The 25,162-nt window shown below is 46.1% G+C and overlaps 1 protein-coding gene across 1 annotated transcript in view; it reads left to right on the forward strand.

The window, feature by feature from the left end:
- Positions 1 to 21,484, forward strand: part of GABRR3 (gamma-aminobutyric acid type A receptor subunit rho3) — a 48,958-nt gene extending 27,474 nt beyond the window's left edge. Inside the window, exons 5-9 of the mRNA XM_075854445.1 lie at positions 3,341 to 3,423; positions 12,476 to 12,616; positions 13,259 to 13,411; positions 14,840 to 15,036; positions 20,998 to 21,484. Coding sequence (XP_075710560.1) covers positions 3,341 to 3,423; positions 12,476 to 12,616; positions 13,259 to 13,411; positions 14,840 to 15,036; positions 20,998 to 21,291 — 868 coding nt within the window. The 3' untranslated portion in view covers positions 21,292 to 21,484. The remainder of the gene's footprint in view (positions 1 to 3,340; positions 3,424 to 12,475; positions 12,617 to 13,258; positions 13,412 to 14,839; positions 15,037 to 20,997) is intronic.
- Positions 21,485 to 25,162: the final 3,678 nt, after the last annotated feature.

The following is a 25,162-nucleotide window of genomic DNA, read 5'->3' on the forward strand; positions in this document are numbered from 1 at the left end:
CCAAGGAGAAGGCCCACTCTTGGGGCCCTTCCTGGAGCCGGGACATAATTATACCCACCCGCTGGCTCTCAGAACCTGAGGAGTGAGGCTTTAAGCGAAAGTAGAGCCTACAACTCTCCCGAAAGGAGAGAAAAGTCCTCCGGTCCCCTGAGAACCGGTCAGGCAACTTGAGGTGGGGTTCAAGAGGTGAGGTGAGGGGCACTACCATGGTAGCGTCAGGCTGGTTGACCCTCTGAGCCAGGGCCTGGACCTGTAGGGAGAGACCCTGCATTTGCTGGGCCAGGGTCTCAAGGGGGTCAATAGTAGTGTCAGGGACCAGGGTAGACTAGGTTTATAGGCTTGTGATTATGTAAGCTCCGTCTGGCCAGGCTGCGATAGGCTCTCCCACTCCTAAGCCTGCCATCCTGAGTGGTGGAAGATAGAGTCAGTCTCAGAGACATAGACTCAGGTGCAGACTGATTACCTATGGGCGTATACACAGAAGCTGTGCCTGGCAGATCCTTTACACATACACTGTAGTTCCCACATAACACTACAATTAAATTCCCAAATAATACCACCATACACAATAAATATTAAAACATACACCTATAAATATTAAAATATTTTTGTTTTCTCCTGGTGTTCCCGTCTTCATGGGCCCCCTGAGAAATAGGTGCCCTCGGCAATTGTCCTGTTTGCCACTCCCTAACTTTCGTCCCTGATAGGCAGAGCCTGTAGCCTGGGCTGTCAGGCAAAGTAGCTCCTGCCCTCAGCAGAACACAAGTATAATATTTAGTAAGGATTTATAAAGTGTTGATTTCAAAACATGCTGTAATGACGTAAACGTGAAATTTTCTGTGCCCGCACATTGTATTTGTACACTGATTTGTTCCATAACAACAGGTTTATTTTTCCTGTCTGAAAGGCATAAGAAAACTGTTGTATATATAATCGTACATGTCTATTCTACCATAATGTTAGAGAGACTCTCAAAATAAGAGGGAGACCTCCCAGATGAGAGTATTCTCTCCAGAATTATCTGGGTCCAGTGATGTCATCATTTAACCACCGAAAGGCATCATAACCTCCCCAGCTAAGAAAAAGGGGCACAATGCCAGGCATATAAAAGGGTGCACTGTAGCAGGCACTTTAAAGGCTGCACTGAGGTTATACATCTCCTACACAATAGAGGGAGATTTACTGAGCAAAATACACCACAATTATATGTGGTGCGCTAAATTTATTATGTGTTTTTGACACTTTTTATAGTTACCTGGATAGTTTTGAAAAGTGTCTGGAAAGGGGGTAGCTAAAATGCACAAAAATTATTGAAGATGTGCATTATGTTTTGATTCATAATATTGGTTTAATTTATTATAGCCAAGAGGTGGCCTAAGAAAAATAAAAGTTTTTACATGCCTTGCAAGTAAGGGTATGTTCACACGAGCGCATTACGTCCGTAATTGACGGACGTATTTCGGCCGCAAGTCCCGGACCGAACACAGTGCAGGGAGCCGGGCTCCTAGCATCATACTTATGTACGACGCTAGGAGTCCCTGCCTCGCTGCAGGACAACTGTCTCGTACTGAAATCATGTTTTCAGTAAGGGACAGTAGTTCCACAGAGAGGCAGGGACTCCTAGCATTGTACATAAGTATGATGCTAGGAGCCCGGCTCCCTGCAGTGTGTTCGGTCCAGGACTTGCGGCCGAAATACGTCCGTCAATTACGGACGTAATGCGCTCGTGTGAACATACCCTAAGACCAAATTTATAATACCACATGTGCTAATAATATGATCAATTTGGTACAATGTGTGGTATTTTACCATCTTGCAAAGAGATCTATTCATTTACAAGACGGTGAAAATGATGGCACACGCAGTGTAAGGGTATGTTCACACACGCTAATTACGGACGTAATTCGGGCGTTTTTGCCCCGAATTACGTCCGAAAAATGTGCCTCGATAGCGTTGACAAACATCTGCCCATTGAAAGCAATGGGCTGACGTTTGTCTGTTCATACGAGGCGTATATTTACGCGCCGCTTTCAAATGACGGCGCGTAAATAGACGCCCGCGTCAAAGAAGTGACCTGTCACTTCTTGGGGCGTAATTGGAGCCGTTATTCATTGACTCCAATGAAAAGCAGCGCCAATTACGTCCGTAATGGACGCGTTGTTCAAGCGCCTGCACATGCCGTTACGGCTGAAATTACGGGGATGTTTCCTCCTGAATACATCCCCGTAATTTCAGCCGTTACGGACGCTGTCGTGTGAACATACCCTAACACGCAATGCATATTAGACAGACTGCACGCCTGGCAAACATGTACACCAACATTTTGCACCAAAAATGAAAAATGTCTTTAATAAATTTGGTGCATTTTATGATTTTTCTGCCAAGGTGCAAAAAGTGTCTAAAATGCATAACACATTTGGAGAATGTCACGTATTCCATGGTTGCCCTTAGCTGCCAGACCCTAGATATGACATCAACTCCCTACAGCCATGCGGCTGACAAAAACAGATATGGTGTAATTTTTAGTGCCCTGCTCAGTCATGTTTCCACTTTATCTGTTGTTAGCTTGTAAAGCAGTTAAAAGGAACCTGTCAGCAGGCTTCAAAACTGCTGACAGAGCGAAGAAACTGACATTTGTTTCCCCACGGGCAGCGGTCACAAGTGCCACTCACTGCTTTGAGTGACGGCACTGGCTGTGAATCAGGAGACCATTAGGGGGAGTGCTCAGAGCAGAGGCGCAGGGCTGGCAGAGTTCAGTGCAGGAGAAACCTGGAGCACTTCCACATCAAGTGCCCAACATAGTGGCCATTGCGACCCCTTTGGCAGTGGAATTAAACTTACATTTCTCATTAATGGAACTTGCATGATTGAGACAAAGTGTATTGTTACAATGCCCTGACCCGCCCCTATGTCGCTTTGTCAGCAGTTTTGATGTCTCAAAAGTGATAACAGATTTCAGAAGCTCTGTTTACATTTGCGCTAGAATTTCTGTTATTTTATTCCATCAAGCTAGAGAATAACGAAAAAAACGGAAGCACCAGATCCGTCACATTAACTTTAATGGGCTCTGTCGGGTTTCTGTTATGGTTTTCTGTCATTTTGCCAGACAAAACAGCACTGCATTCACCGCTGCTTTGCCCAGCAAATATGACAGAATCTGCAACAGAAGCTCCTAAAAGAGATTCCGACAGCTTCTGATCGCAGTCTGGCCAAAATCATAGTAGCTGGAGTGATCACACTATTAAAACAATAAAATTCAGCCATGCAAAACGACACTCCATACTTAAATAGTCCGTATTCGTATACATATGTAACAGCGCTGTTCTCTCTAATATTATAGGATAACTGTATCTGCGATGTGCTTCATGGATTTCAGCAGGTTTCCTCTGGACACCCAGAACTGTTCTCTGGAACTGGAAAGTTGTAAGTAGGTTTTCATATTACTAGAAAAAACAATTCTGTTTGTTGTACCAATGTACAATATGGGCCAAATACACGATGAGCTATAACATGAAAGCCACTGCCCGGTGACGTGAATAACATTGATTATCTCATTACAATGGCGCCTGTCAAGGCGTGGGACAGGGTCATGGGCGCCCAAGGCTCATTGATGCTCGTGAGAAAATAAGGGCTAGCCCTTCTGGCCCAATCCCACAGAAAAGCTACTGTAGCGCAAATTGCTGAAGAAGTCAATGCTGGCTATTACAGAAAGGTGTCAGAATATAAAGTGCATCACAGTTTGCTGTGTTTGGGGCTGCGTAACAGCAGACTGGTCAGATTGCCCATGTTGACCCCTGTCCATGGCCGAAAGAATGCACAATGGGCATTTGAGAATCAGAACTTTTTTATCTTAACATCTTGTGGACGTCCGGGTGCGTGTGCATCGCTCACCTAGGGAAGAGATGGCACCAGGATACACTATGGAAAGAAGGCAGTGTGATGCTCTGGGAAATGGGGAACCTTGAGTCCCGGCATTCATGTGGATGTTACACTGACACATACCACCTATACATTGTTGTAGACCAAGTATACCCCTTTATGGCAACGGTATTCCCATATGTGGCTTCTTTCAGCAGGATAATGCGTCCTGCCCCACTGCAAAGATTGTTCAGGAATGGTTTCAGGAACATGACAAAGAGTTCAAGGTGTTCATTTTCTAGATCTATTTAGATCGAGTATCTGTGGGATATGCTGGAAAAACAAGTCCGATCCATGGAGGCTCCACCTCCCAACTTACAGGACTTAAAGGATCAGAAGGTAACTTCTTGGTGCCAGTTACCTCAAGACTACTTCAGAGGTCTAGTGGGATCCATGCTTCAACAGGTTAGAGCTGTTTCGATGGCACGAAGGAGACCTACACAATATTAGTCAGGCGGTTTAAATTTTATGGCTTATTATTGTATACTACAACATATGTAGAAAATTATTACTAACACACATGTTACTGTTTTTGGGTGTATTTTAGTTTTTAAACATTTACATAAGGGTAAAGTGCTCTGCCTTTCCCATACTGATCTCCAAATCTTCTGCGTATGTAGCATAATTCCCATGTAAGGGTATGTTTACACGGCCTATTTTCATAAAAATCGGAAGCAGAACGCCTCCAAACATCTGCCCATTGATTTCAATGGGGAAAAATGGCGATCTGTTCCGATAGGCCACTTTTTCACGCGGCCGTTTTTAAAAACGACAGCATAAAAAAACGTCCACAAGAAAGAAGTGCAGATCACTACTTGGGCCGTTTTTGGAGCCGTTTTTCAAAGACTCTATAGAAAATCAGGAGCTGTATTGCCTTGAAAACAGCTCCGTATTTTCAGACATTTTTGAGTTTGCGTGTGAACATACCCTAAATGTTTAGTTGCTGCTTCCACCTCTAGAGAGAGCTTACGGAAGACCCTATTAAGTTCAGTGGTGAAAATGATATCATTCAAACAAGCTTACAAAGGATAATTAATGAATAAACCCAATTTTGAAGAGTGTTGGTCATTTAATGTACAATTGAAATGAATTTGAGATTATAGCGTTATAGTGCTGCGAGTTGGAGGGTTTGGAGTTTGAGTTGTTGTCAGTGGAGAAAAATTATTATTTCATATAGAGCTGTAACATGAACAGCCCTGGGACCCAATGCAAAATATATAACAGGGCCCTCATCTATCACGTATCAGTTATAGTACTGTTCTACTCATACGGGACAGAAGACCTATAGTGCCTCCTCAGGCTCCAGGGCCTGGGGATGACCTCAATCTCTGCACCCTCCATAGTAACATCCAGGATTTCATAGGAAAAAAAAATGTGATGCAACTTCACAGGGCGAGAGTGAGAGAAGAGAGAAAGTGAGAGAGATCAGGGTAGAGTTTACTTCTCGTCATAGTTCAGAGAAGAGGGGGCATTAAGAAATGACCTCATTAAGTTTTGGTATGACTGGGAAAAGCTTATTTCCCCTAGTCATCTAGGATTAATGTGGCCCATTTAATAATAGCTTTGTTTCTATTTATACACGGTGAACACATTAAATCACAGCACTAATGTAATCCTCCTAGAATACGCAGGGTTAAATCTAAGCGCACACTGCATCTAATTTAAAGAGCTGGAAAAACATCTTCATTTCTACTGAAAGCTGCTCAACAAACCACAGCATGGAAAACATTCAATAACTGGTATAAACATGGCTGAGATATGAAGCTTATTGTTATTTTTTTGCTGATTATGGATTTTTATAGATAAGAGATTTTAGGATGCGTTCACGTCTTTCTGGTAATATGTGTAACGCCCATGGCCACGGACCGTCGGGATTACTCACCCCCCGACGGCCGCAGCCATGGATCTGTGAGCGCTGGCTCGCATCTCCTCCTCAGGAGACGCCAGCGCTCACTTCCGCTTCGTTCTGCTGTGTCCCGTAGGGTGCGCGCACACGCTCGGCCCTGCCTTAAAGGGCCAGCATGCACACATGAAGTAAATCAGTAATTAGCCCATACTCACCCTGGACTATAAGAAGGGCCCTGCCCCTTCCTTCATTGCCTGAGCGTTGTTGTGTTTACCCATGTTAGTCTTGCAAATGCTCCCTTAGTGTTTTCCAGTTCCCAGTGTTCCTGTACCTGCTACCTGTATCCCATGCTACCTTGTTCCTGTGCCTTAGAGAGTTGGAGTCGTGTTGTGTCACCGATCACTTCTGCTGTGTTATACCATGCCTGGTATCTGCTGCCAAGGTCTTATCCGAGCCTAACCATCGCTACTGTCTGAACTACCACAGGTACCCTTAGTCAGACTGTAGACTCTACTTGGTGCACTGTGTGGCCAGCTGCTATCCCGCTACGGCGGTACGTCCCAGTGGGTCCACATACCCACAGATCGTGACAATATGCATGAGACTAATCAGGGTACTGTTCATTTCTATGGGACTCAAACTGATGCCAAAGGGCATCATTCTTCATAAAACTGTGTTTACATCTGCGTTTTTGCAATAAACCGCGTCAAAGAAACGTTTGCAGCGTTTTTTTCCATCTCCAATTTTTTCATTTGATTTTCATGGGGTTTTTGAGGTTGAAAACTCCTCAAGATAGGGCATGTCGTTTCTTTTTCCCTCGAGCGTATTTTTTCGCTCGCCTAAAAAAACGTCTCCACCTCCCATTGAAATCTACGGGGGGCAATTTCGGCAGTCTTTTTTGTAAAAAAACATGGCAAAAAACTCAGTGTGAACAGGGCCTTTAAAATTGCAAAACCAAGAAGGAAAAGATTTGGAATTGTGGAAATCGCAGGATCAGTAGTCAGGTGAATGATGTGCAAATGGTAAAAAAATGGATACAAAAACTTCCAAATATCTTGACTTATTCAGTATCGAGTATGAGCACCACATGCAGAAATACACGCACTTTCATGCCTTGGCATGCTATCAATGAGGTTCTTAATGGTTGTCTGAGGAATGTTATGTCACGCTGAATGAACTCGGGCACGCAAATCATCAAGATTGGCTGCTGGCAGCTCCCTTTGCAATGATGTCCTAGATGTGCTCGATGGGAGAGAAGTCCGGACACGCTGAAGGCCATGGTAGCACGTTTAGTCCATGCAGGCTGCTCACAATAGCACGAGCAACATGCCACCTGGCGTTGTCCTGTTGAAAAATGGCTTCTGGGACACGTTGGATAAATGGCTGTACCACTGGTTCCACGACCAAATCAATGTAACGCCGAGCGGTTAGTGTACCTGGATTGAAGACTAGTGGGGTCTGGCTACCGTATATTATACCACCCCAAACCACGTGTTTTTCCGGACCAATCTCCGGCTATCATTGTGTCCGAGACAAAAGCAGGACCCGTAAATGAAGAGTATAGACCTCCATTTCAGCCTCCATTGCCGTCTTGCTTTGCACCATAACGCCGAAGGCGTGTGGTCAATAGAACACCTGTAGCTGGATGTCTGTTTCGTAGCCCAATGTCGTGCCAATGCCTTGTGATCAGGGCCGCCATCAGGGGGGTATTAGGGGTAGTACTGTAGGGGGCCCGGCCAAACTTAATTGAAAGGGGGGCCCGGCAACTGCCGCAACTTGCTTTTGGTAGAAAAAAACAAGCCCCTGCAATGGGGCCTGTTCTTTTCACCAAAACAATGTCGTGAGCTGCTGCGGGCCCCCGAGCTGCGGGCCCCCCTCTCATCACCGCCGCTTGCGCGCGTACGAGCGCGCACGACCGCAAGCGCGCACGATCGCAAGCGCGCGACCACGTGCGAACGACCAGGCGCGCCGCCGAGAGGGAGCAACATAAGTACATCGACGGGGAAGGACAGCCACACAGGGACAGCGGCGCACGGTTACTTACCTGCTGGCCCGCCTCCGACTCCGCCTCCTCCTTGTCCTCCTCCGCCTCCTCGTCCTCCTTGTCCTCCTTGTCCTCCTCCGCCTCCTCGTCCGACTCCGCCTCCGACTCAGACTCCTCGTCCTCCTCCTCGTCCACCTCCTCGTCCGACTCCGCCTCCTCCTCCTTCTCCAGAGCGTAGCTGCGTAAGGAGAGGGGAGGAGTCTAGTTCTTGCGCGGCGGCAGTTCTACGATCCCCGCCATTTTCTGGAGCCTGGAGGTGAAGGACGACGTCTGGACCGAAGACATCGCCTGAAGAGGACTGGAGTGGGAGCAGCTCTTCTGACATGGTGAGTAAAGTGTGTCAAAGTGCTGTTTAAGGCTGGGTTCACACGTGGCGGAATTTCACTTAAATTCCGCTGCGGACACTCCGCAGCGTTAATCCGCAGCGGAGCCGTTTGTCCATTGACTTACACTTTAATTTAGCAGTGTTCGTTTAGACGAGGCGTAAAATTCCGCTGCGGAGCATAGGCTGCGGAGCGGAATTTGGTGTCCGCAGCATGCTCTGTCTGTTGCGGAGCAGTGGCGGACTCATGGCGGAATTTCTCCATTGACTTCAATGGAGATTCTAAGTTCCGCAATGAAGTCCGCAGCTGTCATGCACATGTTATGTGTGCTGCGGATCCGTCTTGCTTTTTTAACTTGACATTTCTTCATTCTGGCTGGACCTATGTATTTCTAGGTCTACAGCCAGACTGAGGAAGTCAATGGGGCTCCCGTAATGACGGGAGCGTTGCTAGGAGACGTCTGTAAATAGTCACTGTCCAGGGTGCTGAAAGAGTTAAGCGATCGGCAGTAACTGTTTCTGCACCCGGGACAGTGACTACCGATCCCAATATACATGTATCTGTAAAAAAAAATGAAGTTCATACTTACCGAGAACTCCCTGCTTCTGTCTCCAGTCCGGCTTCCCAGGATGACGTTTCAGTCTAAGTGACGGCTGCAGCCAATCACAGGCCAATAACAGGCTGCAGCGGTCACATGGACTGCCGCGTCATCCAGGGAGGTCGGGCTGGATGCCGAAAGAGGGACGCGTCACCAAGACAACGGCCGGTAAGTATGAAATTCGTTTACTTTCACTAGGGAAAGTGCTGTCCCTTCTCTCTATCCTGCACTGATAGGGAGAAGGGAAGCACTTTTCCCGCAGTCCGCAGCAGCTAGTCCGCATCAATTTACTGCACATTTTGTGCAGATCCGCAGCAGAATCTGCAACGCAGATTCTGTGCGGCATTGATGCGGACAGTTGCGGAGGAAATCCGCCACGTGTGGTCATGCCCTAAGTATGGCCCTGTTCACACAGAGTATTTTGCAGGCCGAAAAAATCTGCCTCAATATTCCTTAAAGAATTTTGAGGCAGATTTTGAGGCAGATTTTGACCTGCACACACTATCTTGCTGCGTTTTTTGCTGCGTTTTTTGCCCGCTGCGATTGAGGACAGCAGACAAAAAACGCAGGGAAAAATGCATTTTCTGCCTCCCATTTATTTCGATGGGAGGTCAGAGGCGGAACCGCGGCAAGAAAGGACGTGCTACTTTTTCTTTTTTCTGCGACTGGCTCCCATTGATTTCAGATTAAATCAATGGGAGGCGGTTTTGGAAGTTTTTTGGTGCTGATTCTGACGCAGTGTCCGAGTCAATATCAAGGCCCAAAAACTGTGTGAACTGGGCCTTATTGTTAGGGCTTATTCAGACGAACGTGTAATACGTCCGTGCAACGTGTGTGATTTTCACGCGCCTCGCACGGACCTATGTTACTCTATGGGGTCGTGCAGACTGTCAGTGATTTTCACGCAGCGTGTGTCCGTGTGTCCGCTGTGTAAAACTCACGACATGTCCGATATTTGTGCATTGTTCACGCATCACGCACCCATTGAAGTCAATGGGTGCGTGAAAATCCCGCCCAGCACTTCCACAGCAGTATAAACTATGAATGAAAACAGAAAAGCATCACGTGCTACAAACATACAAACAGAGTGTCATAATAATGGCGGCTGCGCGAAAATCACGTAGCCGCGCATCATACGCTGCTGACACACGGAGCTGTTATGGACCTTTTGCATGCGCAGAACGCCACGTTTTTGCGCACGCAAAAAGCACACGCTCGTGTAAATCCGGCCTTAGGGTAGGAACACACTAGGCATGAACGCTGCGGATTTTATGCAACACATTTTATTGTGGATAATCCGCAGCGTATCACAGTCGCAGCAGAGTGGATGAGATTAGAACAAATCTCATCCACACGCTGCAAAAAAAATGGACCTGCCGTGTGGCTTTTGGCTTTTTAAGCCTCAGCATGTCAATGTATTCTGTGGGATCGCCGCTCGTCTGTTGCGGAAATGCTGCGGTTCTGCCGCAAAAATCACAAATGAGAAAAAAAAGGTACTTTTTTACATTTATAAAAAAGTTTAGACTTGCCCCGGCCGTAGTCCAAGTGACGCGATCCTCTATTATTAGCGCAGCCCGGAATAGAGGATCGCGTCACCAGGACTACGGCCGGGGCAAGTCTAAACTTTTTTATAAATTTAAAAAAGTGCCTTTTTTTATTTCTCATTAGTGATTTTTGCGGCAGAACCGCAGCATTTCCGCAACAGAGGAGCAGCGATCCCACAGAATACATTGACACGCTGCGGCTTAAAACGCCAAAAGCCACACGGCAGGTCCATTATTTTTGCAGCGTGTGAATGAGATTTGTTCTAATCTCATCCACTCGGCTGCGACTGTAATACGCATACGCTGCGGATTATCCACAATAAAATGTGTTGCATAAAATCTGCAGTGTTCATGCCTAGTGTGTTCCTACCCTAAGGCCGGATTTACACAAGCGTGTGCTTTTTGCGTGCGCATGCAAAAGGTCCATAACAGCTCCGTGTGTCAGCAGCGTATGATGCGCGGTTGCGTGATTTTCGCGCAGCCGCCATCATTATGACACTCTGTTTGTATGTTTGTAGCACGTGGTGCTTTTCTGTTTTCATTCATAGTTTATACGGCTGCGGAAGTGCTGGGCGTGATTTTCACGCACCCATTGACGTCAATGGGTGCGTGATGGGCGAACAATGCACAAATATAGGACATGTCGTGAGTTTTACGCAGCGGACACACAGACACACGCTGCGTGAAAATCACTGACAGTCTGAACGGCCCCATAGAGTAACATAGGTCCGTGCGAGGCGCATGAAAATCACGCACGTTGCACGGATGTATTACACGTTCATCTGAATAAGCCCTAACAATAAGGCCCAGTTCACAGAGTTTTTGGGCCTTGATATTGACTCGGACGCTGCGTCAGAATCAGCACCAAACAACTTCCAAAACCGCCTCCCATTGATTTAATCTGAAATCAATGGGAGCCAGTCGCGGAAAAAAGAAAAAGCAGCACGTCCTTTCTTGCCGCGGTTCCGCCTCTGACCTCCCATCTAAATCAATTGCAGGCAGAAAATGCATTTTTCGCTGCGTTTTTTGTCTGCTGTCATCAATCGCCGCGGGCAAAAAACGCGGCAAGATAGTGTGGGCAGGTCAAAATCTGCCTCAAAATTCGGTGCGCAGTTCCAGGCGGGTGCGCATGCGCGGGAGTTTGCGGGTGTGCGCGATCGGTCGCACGGGCGGCAGTGTTTGACGACCCCCATGCTACCCAGGGCCGCCATCAGGGGGGGGGTATTATGGGTACTGATGTGAGAGGCCCGGCCAAACCTAATTGAAAGGGGGGCCCGCAGCTCACGACATTCTTTTGGTGAAAAAAACAAGCCCCATTGCAGGGGCCTGTTTTTTTTCTACCAAAGGCAAGTCGCGGCAGTTGCCAGGCCCCCCTTTCAATTAGGTTTGGCCGGGCCTCTCACATCAGTACCCATAATACCCCCCCCTGATGGCGGCCCTGGGTACCATAATATAGTGCTGAACGGAGTACCGTTAACAGGCGGTGCCACGGTAGGGGGGCCCAGAAAATTTAGCTGTAGGGGGCCCTGAAATTCCTGATGGCGGCCCTGCTTGTGATGGTTTGTTCCGACACTGCTTGCCACCCGAGGCTTGAGATGTGACGTCCAATTTCACTTGCAGTACAGAATGGATCACTACGCGCCATTCTTCCAATCAGACAATCCGTCCGTGCAGAGGTTTACCTCCGCGCAGCTTTTATGCTCGAAAATTTGATCATTTGCAGATCTTAGCGACTCCTGCTACTTCCTTGATAAGTATAACCTTACGGCTTGCCCTACCTGTTATTGCAACTTCAATGTTGAGGAGTGTGTGTGTGTGTGTGTATATATATATTTATACGAAAGGTTACAATGAATGAACTTAGCCTTAGGCCTCATGCATGTGGCAGAGTCGTAAGAAGAAAGTTGTACGGCAGAACTCTAATCGGGAGCTGCAGAGACTTTTCGTGGCGCCTTATGCATATGCCATATTTCAGTGATATTTTCCACAGGAAGCAATATTTCAAGGGAATATGGCATCCGTAGGGTGCACAGAGCTGTAATATGCCCATGTGGTTGAGTCCGTACTGCACACTTTAGGCCTTATTTATATTTTATAATAACTGAAAAGCACAACTGCAATATGTCCTACATAAAGATTAAAAGTACACAAGGAAATGATATAATATACTGTCCAGGCCATGACTGATTGGCTCTCTTATAGATGCCTACAATGAGGATGACCTCATGCTGTACTGGAAACGAGGAAACGAGTCCCTGAAAACCGATGAACATATTTCACTGTCCCAGTTTTTCATTGAAGAGTTCAGTGCGTCTAGTGGACTGGCCTTGTACAGCAGCACAGGTAAGTATTATAAGACGTATTATTAGTATGTAGTAGCATGTTCCTTATTATAGTACTCCATGTTAGAAGAGCATGTTTGTTGTGTATAGTCTACTATTGGTTTACCTTCAGAAGCAGAACTTCAAGCTCCTGAGCCCAAATACAAAATGTATAACGGGGCCCCCAGCTTCCATGTTCCAGTTATAATACTGGTGTCTTCTTATGGGGCACAGGAGCTTTTGAGCCCCCACATGTGGCGTGAGGCAGTGACATTATAGCATAATATATGCTGGGCTGCTGAGAACCCAGGATGAGAGCGGCCCAGCGAAAGCAGTGCAATGATATCACTCCACCTGTACTGGTCCACTGATGACTGTGGCCTACTAGAGAGAATAACGTTTGAAAGTGTTCAACTGTATCTGCGTAATAAGGACGCAGATACAGTTGAAAATGGTGCCGCCGCCAGTGGGCCTGGAGCAGATGCATGGGCACCATTTGCCCTATGTTTAAATACCAGGGCACAGGTGCGACTGTTACCTCTGCACTCTCTATAGCTACACCCCTGCGCACCTTGTTCTAATCTGAGAATATTAACTTCTGTAATAAAAGTAATGTATATCTATAACTCGCATAAATATAAAATTATTGTTGTTTGTTTGATAGGATGGTACAACAGACTATTCATCAATTTCATCCTTAGAAGACACATATTCTTCTTTCTGCTTCAGTCCTACTTTCCCGCCATGCTTATGGTGATGCTGTCATGGGTTTCTTTCTGGATTGATAGGAGAGCTGTACCCGCCAGAGTATCATTAGGTGGGTCCTGCAAAGATGGGTGCATGTTAACAAACAACCTGTAATAATATATACAAATAAAAAAATTCCATAGTACTGTATACGGCACACATGACTTCTGTATTACAAGTCTGACATCTGCTGGACATAATGCAGTACTGCTGATAGCTGCTGGACATTATGTGGTACTGCTGACATCTGCTGGACATAATCCGGTACTGCTCAACTAAAGAATATGGAATCATTTATTTGGTTATTGCTTTGTATGTACAACCAGCTATGAATTTACATATCTAATACAGTACAACAGGAAATATATTGTAGTCTCTCTCGAGTTTTAATCTACATATTGCAAATGCTGGTATTAAGAATGTTATTATATTCAGGTCTAATATAAAAAAAACAAACAAGGAAAGACTTGCTGGATGTGTTTTTACTCCTCTTAAAGGCTCCATTGTAATAATAGCAATGTGGAAGTGATCTGGACACTCAGACTGAGGGTCTTAACAGCCATATAATGACCACTAGCCTGTGCGCTCAAATGGAAACTTTAGCCTTGGATTTTTGAGCCAGATTTTAACACTTTTTTTTTAGGCTTTTTTTTGTTAGCAAATGCAAAAGCTGCAGGCTTTTTATGGTAAAAAAAAATGTTGGTCAAAAAACATTGATTTCAATGGAGGTTCAAAAACTGCTCCAAGAAAGGGCATGACTCAATAAATGCCTCCACCTCCCATTGAAACCAATAGAGGGAGATTCGGGTATTTTTTTTGCGCTGATTCCGACGCAGTTTCCGATTCGAAAACACTGTGGAAACAGGGTCTTAGGGCTCATGCACCTGTGCATTAAAGGGGTTTTGCCCTGTTAGATATTTATCACCTATCAACAGACTATGTGATAAATGTCTGATCGCTGGGTAGCCCACCGCTGGAACCCCTACTAATCACAAAACGGGGTATTTCCAAGCCCCAAGAACTTGGAATGGAGCGGGGGTCAAGAATGCGCAGTCCCTCTTCAAAGTCTATGGGACTGATGGAGACAGTTGAGTACATCGCTCGTCAGTCCCATAGACATTGAATGGAGCGGCAGGGTGCATGCTCGCGATCCAGATCCTCCTCACAGCAGCGGGTGTAGTGAGGAGGAACGGGGGATCAGGCACTCCTAGTGATTGTGGGGGTTCCAGCCGTGAGGCCCCCAGCTATCAGAAATTTATCACCAATCTTGTGGAAAGGTGATAAATGTCTATCTTGGCACAATCCCTTTAAGTCTCTCCATGCAGAGGCACCATACTGTGGCACATGTAAAGCCTACAGCTGTGTGGTAGGAAACTATAGGGACTCTGTGTGCTGCCATACAGGATCCGTACATTAGGTCTTATGATCCGTTTTAATACAATAAAAATATTTTTGCCACAATTAGCTTATAATTGTGTTATTTATTTCTTATTACCAGGTATCACAACTGTACTGACAATGTCCACAATCATCACCGGAGTCAGTGCCTCAATGCCTCAGGTGTCTTACATTAAAGCCGTAGACGTCTACTTGTGGATCAGCTTTCTTTTCGTGTTCCTATCTGTTATTGAATATGCAGCTGTCAATTACCTGACTACAGTGGAAGAAAGAAAGCAGCTAAAAAGGAGAGGAAAGGTAAAGGAATTAAAAATCATAACACGACCAAAGCAAAAGTTTAAAATGTTTCTACACCTAAATTTATTTTTAGGAAATTATGGTTAATACAATGGATTCAAAACCTTCACTTTGCGCCCTCTGGTGGCAGAGAATTACTAGCATGGGCCCATGCACACAACCATATTATAAATCTATGTTATACAAATCCGACATGCAGCTCCCATGGAAATCTATAGGCCTATACTGTTCTTCAAATGTCATACAGAGGAACACAGAGACTTTTCCTTACAGGCTCATATGAAATCTGGAAAAATGTTGTGGCATGTCCCATCAGATGTTGTATTTTGGAGCTATTCTCCCCTAGAATAATTGATTCTAGGGGAGAACAGAGTGCCTGAGGGAGGCACCATATTGCAGCACACAGAGGGACTTGGGGCACTTAGGGAGGGTTTCCTAGTAACCAGGAGCTCCTGAGGAGTTCAGGAGAAAAGAGTTAAAGCAGGTCTGTCATATATTTTTGCTGCCCTGCCTGAGGACAAAATAAAGACGTGACAGTCGCTGATTTCAGGGGTCTGTCACTTAATAGATAAATCGCCGTAGTATATAAAAATTTATTGTTTATAGCTGCAGCACGCTGGACGCGATGGAGGGCTTGAGTCCAATGATATTCATATATTCATGCTGTCCCCCGCCCCCCACCCGCTGATTGATGCTTTTTTCCTTATGCACGGTATTAGGTAGAAAAGTGTTACATTATGTGTATTCAGGACTGGCCTTAGGATAGATGGTGCCTCGTGCGAAATTATGTCAAAAAATGCCCCATAAAAAAAGTATAATGCCCCCCACAGCATAATGCCCTATATAGTGAACCCACACAATATAATGCCCCTTCAGTGCCCTCCATACAGTATAATAATAATATTTAATAATGTAATAGAGGACACAGTATTTTGTCCTCTAATTGTGCCCACACAGTATTATGCCCCCTAAGTGCCACACACAGTATATTGCCCCCTGTAGTTCTCCTACACAGTATAATGTCCGAATAGTGGCCCCCACACAGTATAATGCCCCCTCCAATGACTGCCACACACAGCCCCCCCCTTGTAGATGGTGCCCACTCTGTAGATTGTTCCATATAGTCTCCCTGTAGACAGTGCCATAATCCCCCACCTCCTCCTTGTAGATAGTGCCATACAACCCCCCACCTCCCTCTTGTAGACAGTGCCATACAGCCCCCCACCTCCCCCTTGTAGACAGTGCCCCCAAACAAAACAAAAATAGTACTCACCTAGCCCCGTACTGAGCTGCTCCCCTACGGCATCCTTGCATAGGCCAGCGTGATCCTGTAGCCTAATACAGAGTCTCCCAACCTTTTCGGAATTGAGGCACCGCTGGAAAAATTAAATTTCCTCAAGGCACATGTAATGTCGGGGTAGGGAGACAAACAGGGGAGCCCTAATCTACCCGCCACTCAGTCCCTGCCTACTTGCACGGCCCGTCCTAGGCGACGGTGTACAACTGGGCGATGGTCCCTACGCTCAATAAGTGAATGACAGACAAACAGACAAGGGTACACAGAAGCTAAGGGAAATGGGGCAGTTACCCATGGCAACACCGTGAGCAACAAGAGTAGTGAATGAGCCGAGTCAAACCAGGAGTGTACGAGGTACCAAACGCAGAGCAGGGGAGTAGTCAGTAAAGCCAGGGTCAATTTGTAGCAGAGGGCAATAGTACTAGCAGGAGCAGCAGAGCCAGGAAACCAGACAGAAACACAGGCAAAGGAAGAGCAGGAAATGAAGGTATAAATAGACCGAGGGCGGGAGCTAGAACCGTCTGGCCAGGCTGTGATAGGTTCTCCCACTCCTGAGCCTACCAGCCTGAGTGGTAGCAGATCGAGTAACTCTATCAGACCTAGGAGCAGATGCAGACTGATTAACCACGGGCGTTGACACAGAAGCTGTGTCTGGCAGATCCTTTACAGCACACCTATCAAAAATTATTTTGAGAAAGACAAAAAACGGCTAAAAATAAGCACTACACTCGTAGGGTATGTTCACACAGTGTTTTTTGTAAGGCAAAAAAAACTGCCTCAAAATTCCTTCAGTAGGTAAGTAGTGCCACATAGCCCCCTTGTAGGTAGTGCCACACAGCCCCCTTGTAGGTAGTGCCACACAGCCCCCTTGTAGGTAGTGCCACACAGCCCCCTTGTAGGTAGTGCCATACAGCCCCCTTGTAGGTAGTGCCACACAGCCCCCTTGTAGGTAGTGCCACACAGCCACCTGGTAGGTAGTGCCACATAGCCCCCTTGTAGATAGTGCCAAACAGCCCCCATGTAAGTAGTGCCACACAGCAGCCTTGTAGGAAGTGCATGCGCGCTCTCTCTCCAGCTCTTACACTGTCCATAGCAGTGACACGCCCCCTTGCAAGTTCGGCAGACAAAGTACAAGACTGATCTCTCGCAAGAGCTGAAGAGAGGAAAGCGAACATGCGCGCTCTCCTCTCCACAGCTCTTACATTCTCCGTAGCAGTGACCCAGTTCGGCAGAAGACTAATCTTGAAAGCTGAAGAGTGAGAGCATGCGCACATTCTCTCCTCTATCCACGCTGTTGCTCTAAAGGCGGATTTACACGAACGTGTAATACGTCCGTGCAACGCGCATGCTTTTCACGCGCATCGCACGGACCTATGCTAGTCTATGGGGCAGTGCAGACTGTCAGTGATTTTTGCACAGCGTGAGTCCGCTGCGTAAAACTCACAACAGGTCCTATATTTCTGCGTTTTTTGCGTATCACGCACCCATTGAAGTCAATGGGTGCGTGAAAATCACGCATGCCACATGGAGGCACCTCCGTGGGACGTGCGTGATTCGCGCAACAGCAGGCAAACTGTGATTGCAAACAGAAAAGCACCACGTGCTTTTCTGTTTACAAACATCCAAACAGTGTCATAAAGATGGCAGCTGCGCGAAAAGCACGCAGCCGCGCACCATTTGATCATGATACACGGAGCTGTTAAGTGCCTTTTGCGCACGTGAAACGCCGCGTTTTTTGCGTGCGCAAAACGCACACGCTCGTGTAAATCCGCCCTAACACTGTCAGTTTCTGATTGGACAGTGTCACAGCCATAGCAACACGCCCCTTTGCCATTACACGCCCCATTGACAGTTCAGGGGGTTATTTAAATATCGGGAGACAAATATAACTGCACCGATATCTAAATAACAGAGGAGGGTAGAATTTTTTTTTTTTAAAGTGCCCAAGGGTTTGTCCAGCCCTGCCCATTACATGCTGCACTCAACTCCCACAGCTCTTACACTGTCCGTAGCAGTGACACGCCCCCTTGCCAGTTCGGCAAAAGACTGATCTTGATAGCTGAAGAGTGAGAGCGTGCGCGCGCACTCTCTCCTCTATTCTTGCTCTTGCTGTAACACTGTCCACATCTGTTTGGACAGTGTCACAGCCATAGTAACACGCCCCCTTGCCATTACACGCCCCATTGACAGTTCAGGGGGTTATTTAAATATCGGGCACCAAATATAACGGCACCGATATCTAAATAACGGAGGAGGGTAGATTTTTTTTTTAAGATGCCCCAGGGTTTGTGCAGCCCTGCCCATTACATGCTGCACATGTATGGGGAGGTGAAAGGTTCTCTTTAAAGGGGATGTGCCAAGACCGACATTTATTACCTATCCACAGGGTAGGTGATAAATGTCTGAACGTCGGCTTACCGCTGGGCCTGCACAAATCACTAGAACAGAGGTCTCAAGCCACCGCCTTACTGCACCCCACAGAGTGAGTTTGAATGGAGTGGCAGTCGAGCATATGCCCTGCTGCTCCATTCAAAGTATATAGAGTCGACAGAGAAAGCCAATCGCTGTACTAGGCTATTTCTGTCAGTCCCCTAGACTTTGAATGGAGTGGCAGCGCGCATGCTCGACTGCTACTCAATTCAAACTCCTTGTCACTGCGGTCATGCAGCAAGGAGAATGGGGGGCTCAGTATGGTTCCCAGCCGTGGGGTGCCCATCGATCAGACATTTAGCACCTACTGTGTAGATAGGTAATAAATGTCGATCTTGGCACAACCCCTTTAATTTCCTCTGTGGTGTTGCTGCAGGGGACTTAAATACTTGCTGCTGGTTCCCCCACATATTACATCTCATTGCTGGGGGTCTCAGCAGCAGCACACCCTGTCATTAGCTTTCCTTTAACAGACCCTTCTAATAAAAAGCCATTGTCTACCAGGGCAACACCAGTAATTCAGCTTTTATAGATCAGGCACAAATAGGGTTGTCTTCTGCTGGAAATTTGGTGCCATTATTGTGTCAGAGCCTGGGCCCACCGGAGGATCCTCTGGTACATTGAGTCTCGTGATGACGCTGGCCTAGGAGTGTCTGGAGGAAACAGCATCATGCTGATAGGTCAGTGCCAGAGGCACTCTGCTAGCTCCGCCCATTGAGAATCGCTGCCGGCCAAACCCACTTGGCTAGCCAGCGGTTCATTTACACATTGTTTAATAAACAAAGAGGGGGAAATATCTCAGCAACGGGGGGTGGGGGGGGCGCAGAATTAAGGAACAAACACCGCTGGACTTACAGACACAGCGGCAATTACGTGAGTCTAATAACTCACTTTGTTAGAGCTAGTGACAGGTCCTCTTTAAGTAATTTATCTGATAAAACATTACATACACAGTCGAGTCACATTATTATGACCAGCAGCTAAGATCCACAGTAACCGCCATGTGCAGCATAGACAGCAGCTAGACGGGCTGGGAGTGACTCAATAAGGTGCTGGTCGGTATCTGGAGCCATGCTGACTGCAGTGCATCCCACATTTGCTGGAGGGTGCGTGGGGGAGGATCCTGTGAGCGAACAAGACGATTGCGGTGGTCCTACAGATGCTCAATTGGGTTAAAGTCTTGGTCGTGCTCTTCCAACCACTCTCGGACATTTCTAGCCGTGTGACATGTCGCATTGTCTTGCTGGAAGATTCCATCTGCCCCAGGGAAGGCAAACAGCATGGATGGGTGGACGTGAGCTGTAATGATGATTTCATACCCAAATCTGTTCAGAATGCCTTACACATGGATAAGTGGCCCAGAGAATGCCATGAAAAAATTCCCCAGAACATAACGCTACCGCCACCAGCTTGTGTTCTTCCAGCAATGGTTGCAGGTGTTTGTTCTCCGATGTTTCTCGCTTGACACGCCAACGTCCATCCGTTCGATGAAGCAGAAAACGTGACTTATCGGAGAAGGCAACCCTTTGCCAATCATCAGTGGTCCAATTCCGATACTTCTGTGCAAATTAAAAAAAAAAATTCCAATGCACCTTTGTTAGCCTAGGAGCAGTGACCATCCGTCTGCATTGGAGCCCCATACGCAGTAGGTTTCAGCGAACTGTTGTTTTAGACACACGTCTGGTATCCCCATTGTTGATTTTCATGGTGAGCTGCTCCACTATAGCGAGTCATTCAGCCCTCGCGCCTCTTTGTAGCTGACGTTCACCTCCCACATCAATGGCACGTGGGGCTCCGCAGTTTCCACATCGGTTATTCCCAGTGGTGCCATTTGTCCACTCACGATACACTTTCACCACAGCAACATGCAAACAGTTTGCAAACTGCGCTGTTTGAGAAATACTGCCACCCATAGCCCGAAAGCCAATAATCATCCCTTTTGTAACTCTGATAAATCGCCCCATTTACGAATGGCAACAACGAGTGATATGTGTTCAGACAGTCTATCGCACACCTCATATACCCACCAAGCCAGCCCACGACACATCACTTCCTCCATGGACTACGCGCTGCCGACGTCAAAAGTAGGAGGTGGACATAATAATGTGACTCGACTGTGTATAATTCATGTGAATAGGGACAATCTTTGTACAGGGCTGCAGAATATGTTGGCGCTATACAAGCAACGGGAAATAAATATGTCACAACTGACCAATATATTTCTTTTTTTCTAGTCTTCCACAACACTGAACCTGGAGGCAGTGCAGGCCATGGCGTTTGATGGCTGTTACCATGATAGTGATGCCGATTTGAACTATTCTGTGCATTCGGAGGAAACCTCATCTCGTGGGCGGGCTGCCAGCGTGGCCACTCTAGACACAGCTCGTGTCAAGCGGAAGAGATCAATTAAAGGCAATGTTGGCCGGATAATTCTCGAGAACAATCATGCCATAGACACTTATTCCAGGATAATCTTTCCCGTTGTCTATATTTTGTTTAATTTTTTCTATTGGGGCATGTACTTATGAGAACAAAGAATGCTGAAGTTGAGATTATACTTTCCGAATGTACTTTAAAAGGAAAAAACAAGACCCTGCACTCAGAATTGGTCACTTGTGAGATAATATATTGATGAATGATTTATTTTGTTCAGTGATGGCCATGCTGATGTTGCTTACAATGTGTTTCCAGTTATTTGTTCAAAGTTTCTTGTAGAGATGTGCCTGCATTAATAAAAAAACATATTTTTATTTACAAATGTCACATTTCCCTGCTTGTAGCCTCCATTAGAATGAATGAAACCCTAAATGGAGGAGTTCGTACTCCTAGTTCCCGGGGTGGACGTGCACTCTCCCTCATAGCAGCAATGCTGTGAACTTGTGATTTAAAGAGGCTCTGTCACCATATTATAAATTCCCTATCTTGTACATGATGTGATCTGCGCTGTAATGTAGATTACAGCAGTGCTTTTTATTTAGAAAAACGATCATTTTTTACGGAGTTATGACCTATTTTAGCTTTATGCTAATTAGTTTCTTAATGGACTACTGGGCGTGTTTTACTTTTTGACCAAGTGGGCGTTGTGGAGAGAAGTGTATGACGCTGACCAATCAGTGACCAATCAGCGTCATACACTTCTCTCCATTCATTCAGGCCTAATTCACATAAGCGTATTTCACGTGCGTGTTACGCGCGTGAAAATAACGCATTTCACACGGACCTATGCAAGTCAATGGGGCCATTCAGACATTCAGTGTTTTTCACGCAGCGTGTGTCCGCTGCGTGAAACTTACTGCATGTCCTATACTTGTGCGTTTTTTGCGCATCACGCACCCATTGAAGTCAATGGGTGCGTGAAAATCACGGACAGCACATGGACGCACATCCGTGTGCTGTGCGTGATTCACGCAACAGTTGCTAAAGAAAAAATTGTGAAAAATAAAAACACCTCCTTCAGTTTATTTTGCTGACGTGAAACGCGTGACATACTGTTGACATACGCGCGTGAAAAACGCAGACACGCACCATACACTGATGTCACACGGAACTGCAACACAGGAAAAACGCAGCGTTTTTTACGTGCGCAAAACGGACACGTTCGTGTGAATAAGGCCTTACACAGCAAATAGTGATCTTACTAGATCACTATGTGCAGTCACATACACACACACACACACTAACGTTACTGAAGTGTCTTGACAATGAATATACATTACCTCCAGCCAGGACATGATGTCTATTCAGAATCCTGACACTTCGCTAACGTTTGTCTGAGATTTACAGCAAGGCAAGCGTAATCTCGCGAGATTACTCTGTAAACTGTCATTTAACCGGTTCAGGACCGGGCTATTTTGCGCCTTCAGGACCAGACACCGTTTAGCCATTTTTAGCACGTGTTAGTTAAATGGCTATAACTTTTTAATTTGTTGGGCTAACTACGTGATTTTTGCAACGTTTTTTCCATAGACAATGCAGGTTTCGTTTTTTATCGTTTTTATACACACCTTTTTCGCTATTTTAGAATTTTTATTCATAAAGTTTGAAAATAATAGTAAAAAAATAAGCTTTTTTAGGTTTCAGCTATTTTTTTTTTGGTAATAACATAGTTTTACCCTAAAATAGACCTTTTATTTGTGATCGCCATTGTCTACCGTGAATTTTAATATATTACATGTCTATATTAGGGTAATTGGGTCAGCGCTAGCGTTACAAAAATGATTGGCGGGGGGGAATGTTTTTTTTTGGGGTGGGTATTTATTATTATTTTTTTTTTGCACTTGACTTGACTTTTTTTTTTATTACTATGGTCTGTCCCTCAAAGGTCAAAAAAGACCTTTGGGGAACTTTATATATTTTTTTTCTTTCTTTTACACCATGTTTTTCCACTGTAACTGGGGCTGCACAGCAGCCCCAGTTACAGGGGAATTCAGCCCTCTCATAGTGACGATTGTCACTAATAAGGCTGTGCTGGGTCTAGTAAGACCCAGCAGCAGTCTGTCAGTAACGACACCCGGCGATCATGTGACCAGTCACATGATCACCGGGAGGAATAGAGACAGCGGCGCAGCCGCTGCCTCTATTCATATACACAGCCTTCATTGAGCGCTGTGTAAAAAGACATCGGAGAAGACAGAAGCAGCGACAGCTGCTTCTATCTTCTCCTCATGGTCCCCGGCAGTCACTGACGTTAGCGAAGTGTCGGGATTCTGAATAGACATCAATTCCTGGCTGGAGGTAAAGAAGAGGCTGGACGCAGCCGCAGGGTTAAGGGAAGCCGGCATGACCGTCCTGGTAGGGAAAGGGTTAATGAGGTGAGGGAAAGTTGGGTTGGAAGGAGCTGAAGGAGGGACGGGGAGGAGTTAAGGGGGACGGGGGGGGGCTGTTACTGCGCTTCCCGCTGTTTCTCGGCATTGAGCCGGAAGCAGCGGGAGGAGTAACATAGAGTAAGCAAGCTCCCACCCTCCCACCCTTGGTTTGTTACTCCTTAGGTCTTATGTACGTCCGTCTATGAGTGTTGTGTGTTATTTTGTGTGCTTATTTAACTTGTTTTTCTTTTTTCCGGAGTAGGTTCTGTTGTCATGGCAGCTGGCGGGGGGAGTCCTTGAGGCCAGTCAGTACAAAATGGTGGGGGGGTCGCATCGGGGGTATGCGTCCCCCAAAAAAGGTACATGGTTGAAGACTTCATCGGGTGTTATCCCTTTGAAGTGGTCTTCTGGTAGAAGGTATATCACTTGAAGGCTTCATCGGGTGTTATCCCTTTGAAGTGGACTTCTAGTGGTCGGTATATCACTTGAGGGCTTCATCGGGTGTTATCCCCTTGAAGTGGACTTCTAGTGGTTGGAGCCATCTGCAGAGGTGAACGGTGCTTCCGAGCTGGTTTACGGCTGGAGGTAATTGGTGGTTTGCAGATGGCTAATTCGGTGTGTTCTTGAAAGGAACATCTGAAGGGGCTTCAAGGACTTCCTCTGCTCGGGTTAATGTTAACGTTTAATTGTTATTTATGATTCTGACCCATGTTGGGTCATGTGAATTATTAGGAGGAATTCTCTGGTGGATTCCTAACTAGTTATCCGAATGTTTCGGATTTAAATTGTTTTTATAAAACTGTGAAATTAATAAACGGCTGCTGTGGCCATTTCACATCCAACCTCGGTGTCATGTGTCTTTACTAAATGGGGGTGGGGGGATAGTATGGTCTAAGGTTAACACACGACTCTACCTAGGCAGGTCATGTATATTCACTGTCAGGACACTTGAGTGACGTTAATGTGTGTGTATGTGACAGCACAAAGCGCATTAGTAAGATCGCTATGTGCTGTGTAAATGAATGGGCAGAAGTGTATGGCGCTGATTGGTCACTGATTGGTCAGCGTCATACACTTCTCTCCACAACGCCCACTTGGCCAAAAAGTAAAACACGGCCAGATGTCCATTAACAAAGTAATTAGCATAAAGCTAATATAGGTCATAACTCCGTCAAAAATTATTGTTTTTCTAAATGAAAACACTGCTGTAATCTACATTACAGCGCCGATCACATTATGTACAAGATAGGCCACTTATAATGTGGTGACAGAGCCTCTTTAAGCACTGAAAGTACAGGTGCAGAACACTTGTTCACACAGTGCAGATTTTGCTTACATTTTCTTAAGTCAAAACCTGAAGAAGATCCCGGAGAGGAAACACTTAAAGGCCTTCCTTTATATATTTCTTCTGTTCAGGTGTCGTTTCTTGTTTTCCCTTAAAAAAATTAATACAGAAACTGCCGCAAATCTGCATAGTTGCCAACAGTACCGAATTTACAGAAACAGTCCCGACAAATTACTGGACGTGTCTCGGTAACTACCATACCCTCAGGACGCAGATACATCTGAATAATATGGCAGAGGCAGAGCAGGA

Source organism: Rhinoderma darwinii, chromosome 2, assembly GCF_050947455.1.
Source record: "Rhinoderma darwinii isolate aRhiDar2 chromosome 2, aRhiDar2.hap1, whole genome shotgun sequence".
Classification (NCBI taxonomy): Eukaryota; Metazoa; Chordata; class Amphibia; order Anura; family Rhinodermatidae; genus Rhinoderma; species Rhinoderma darwinii.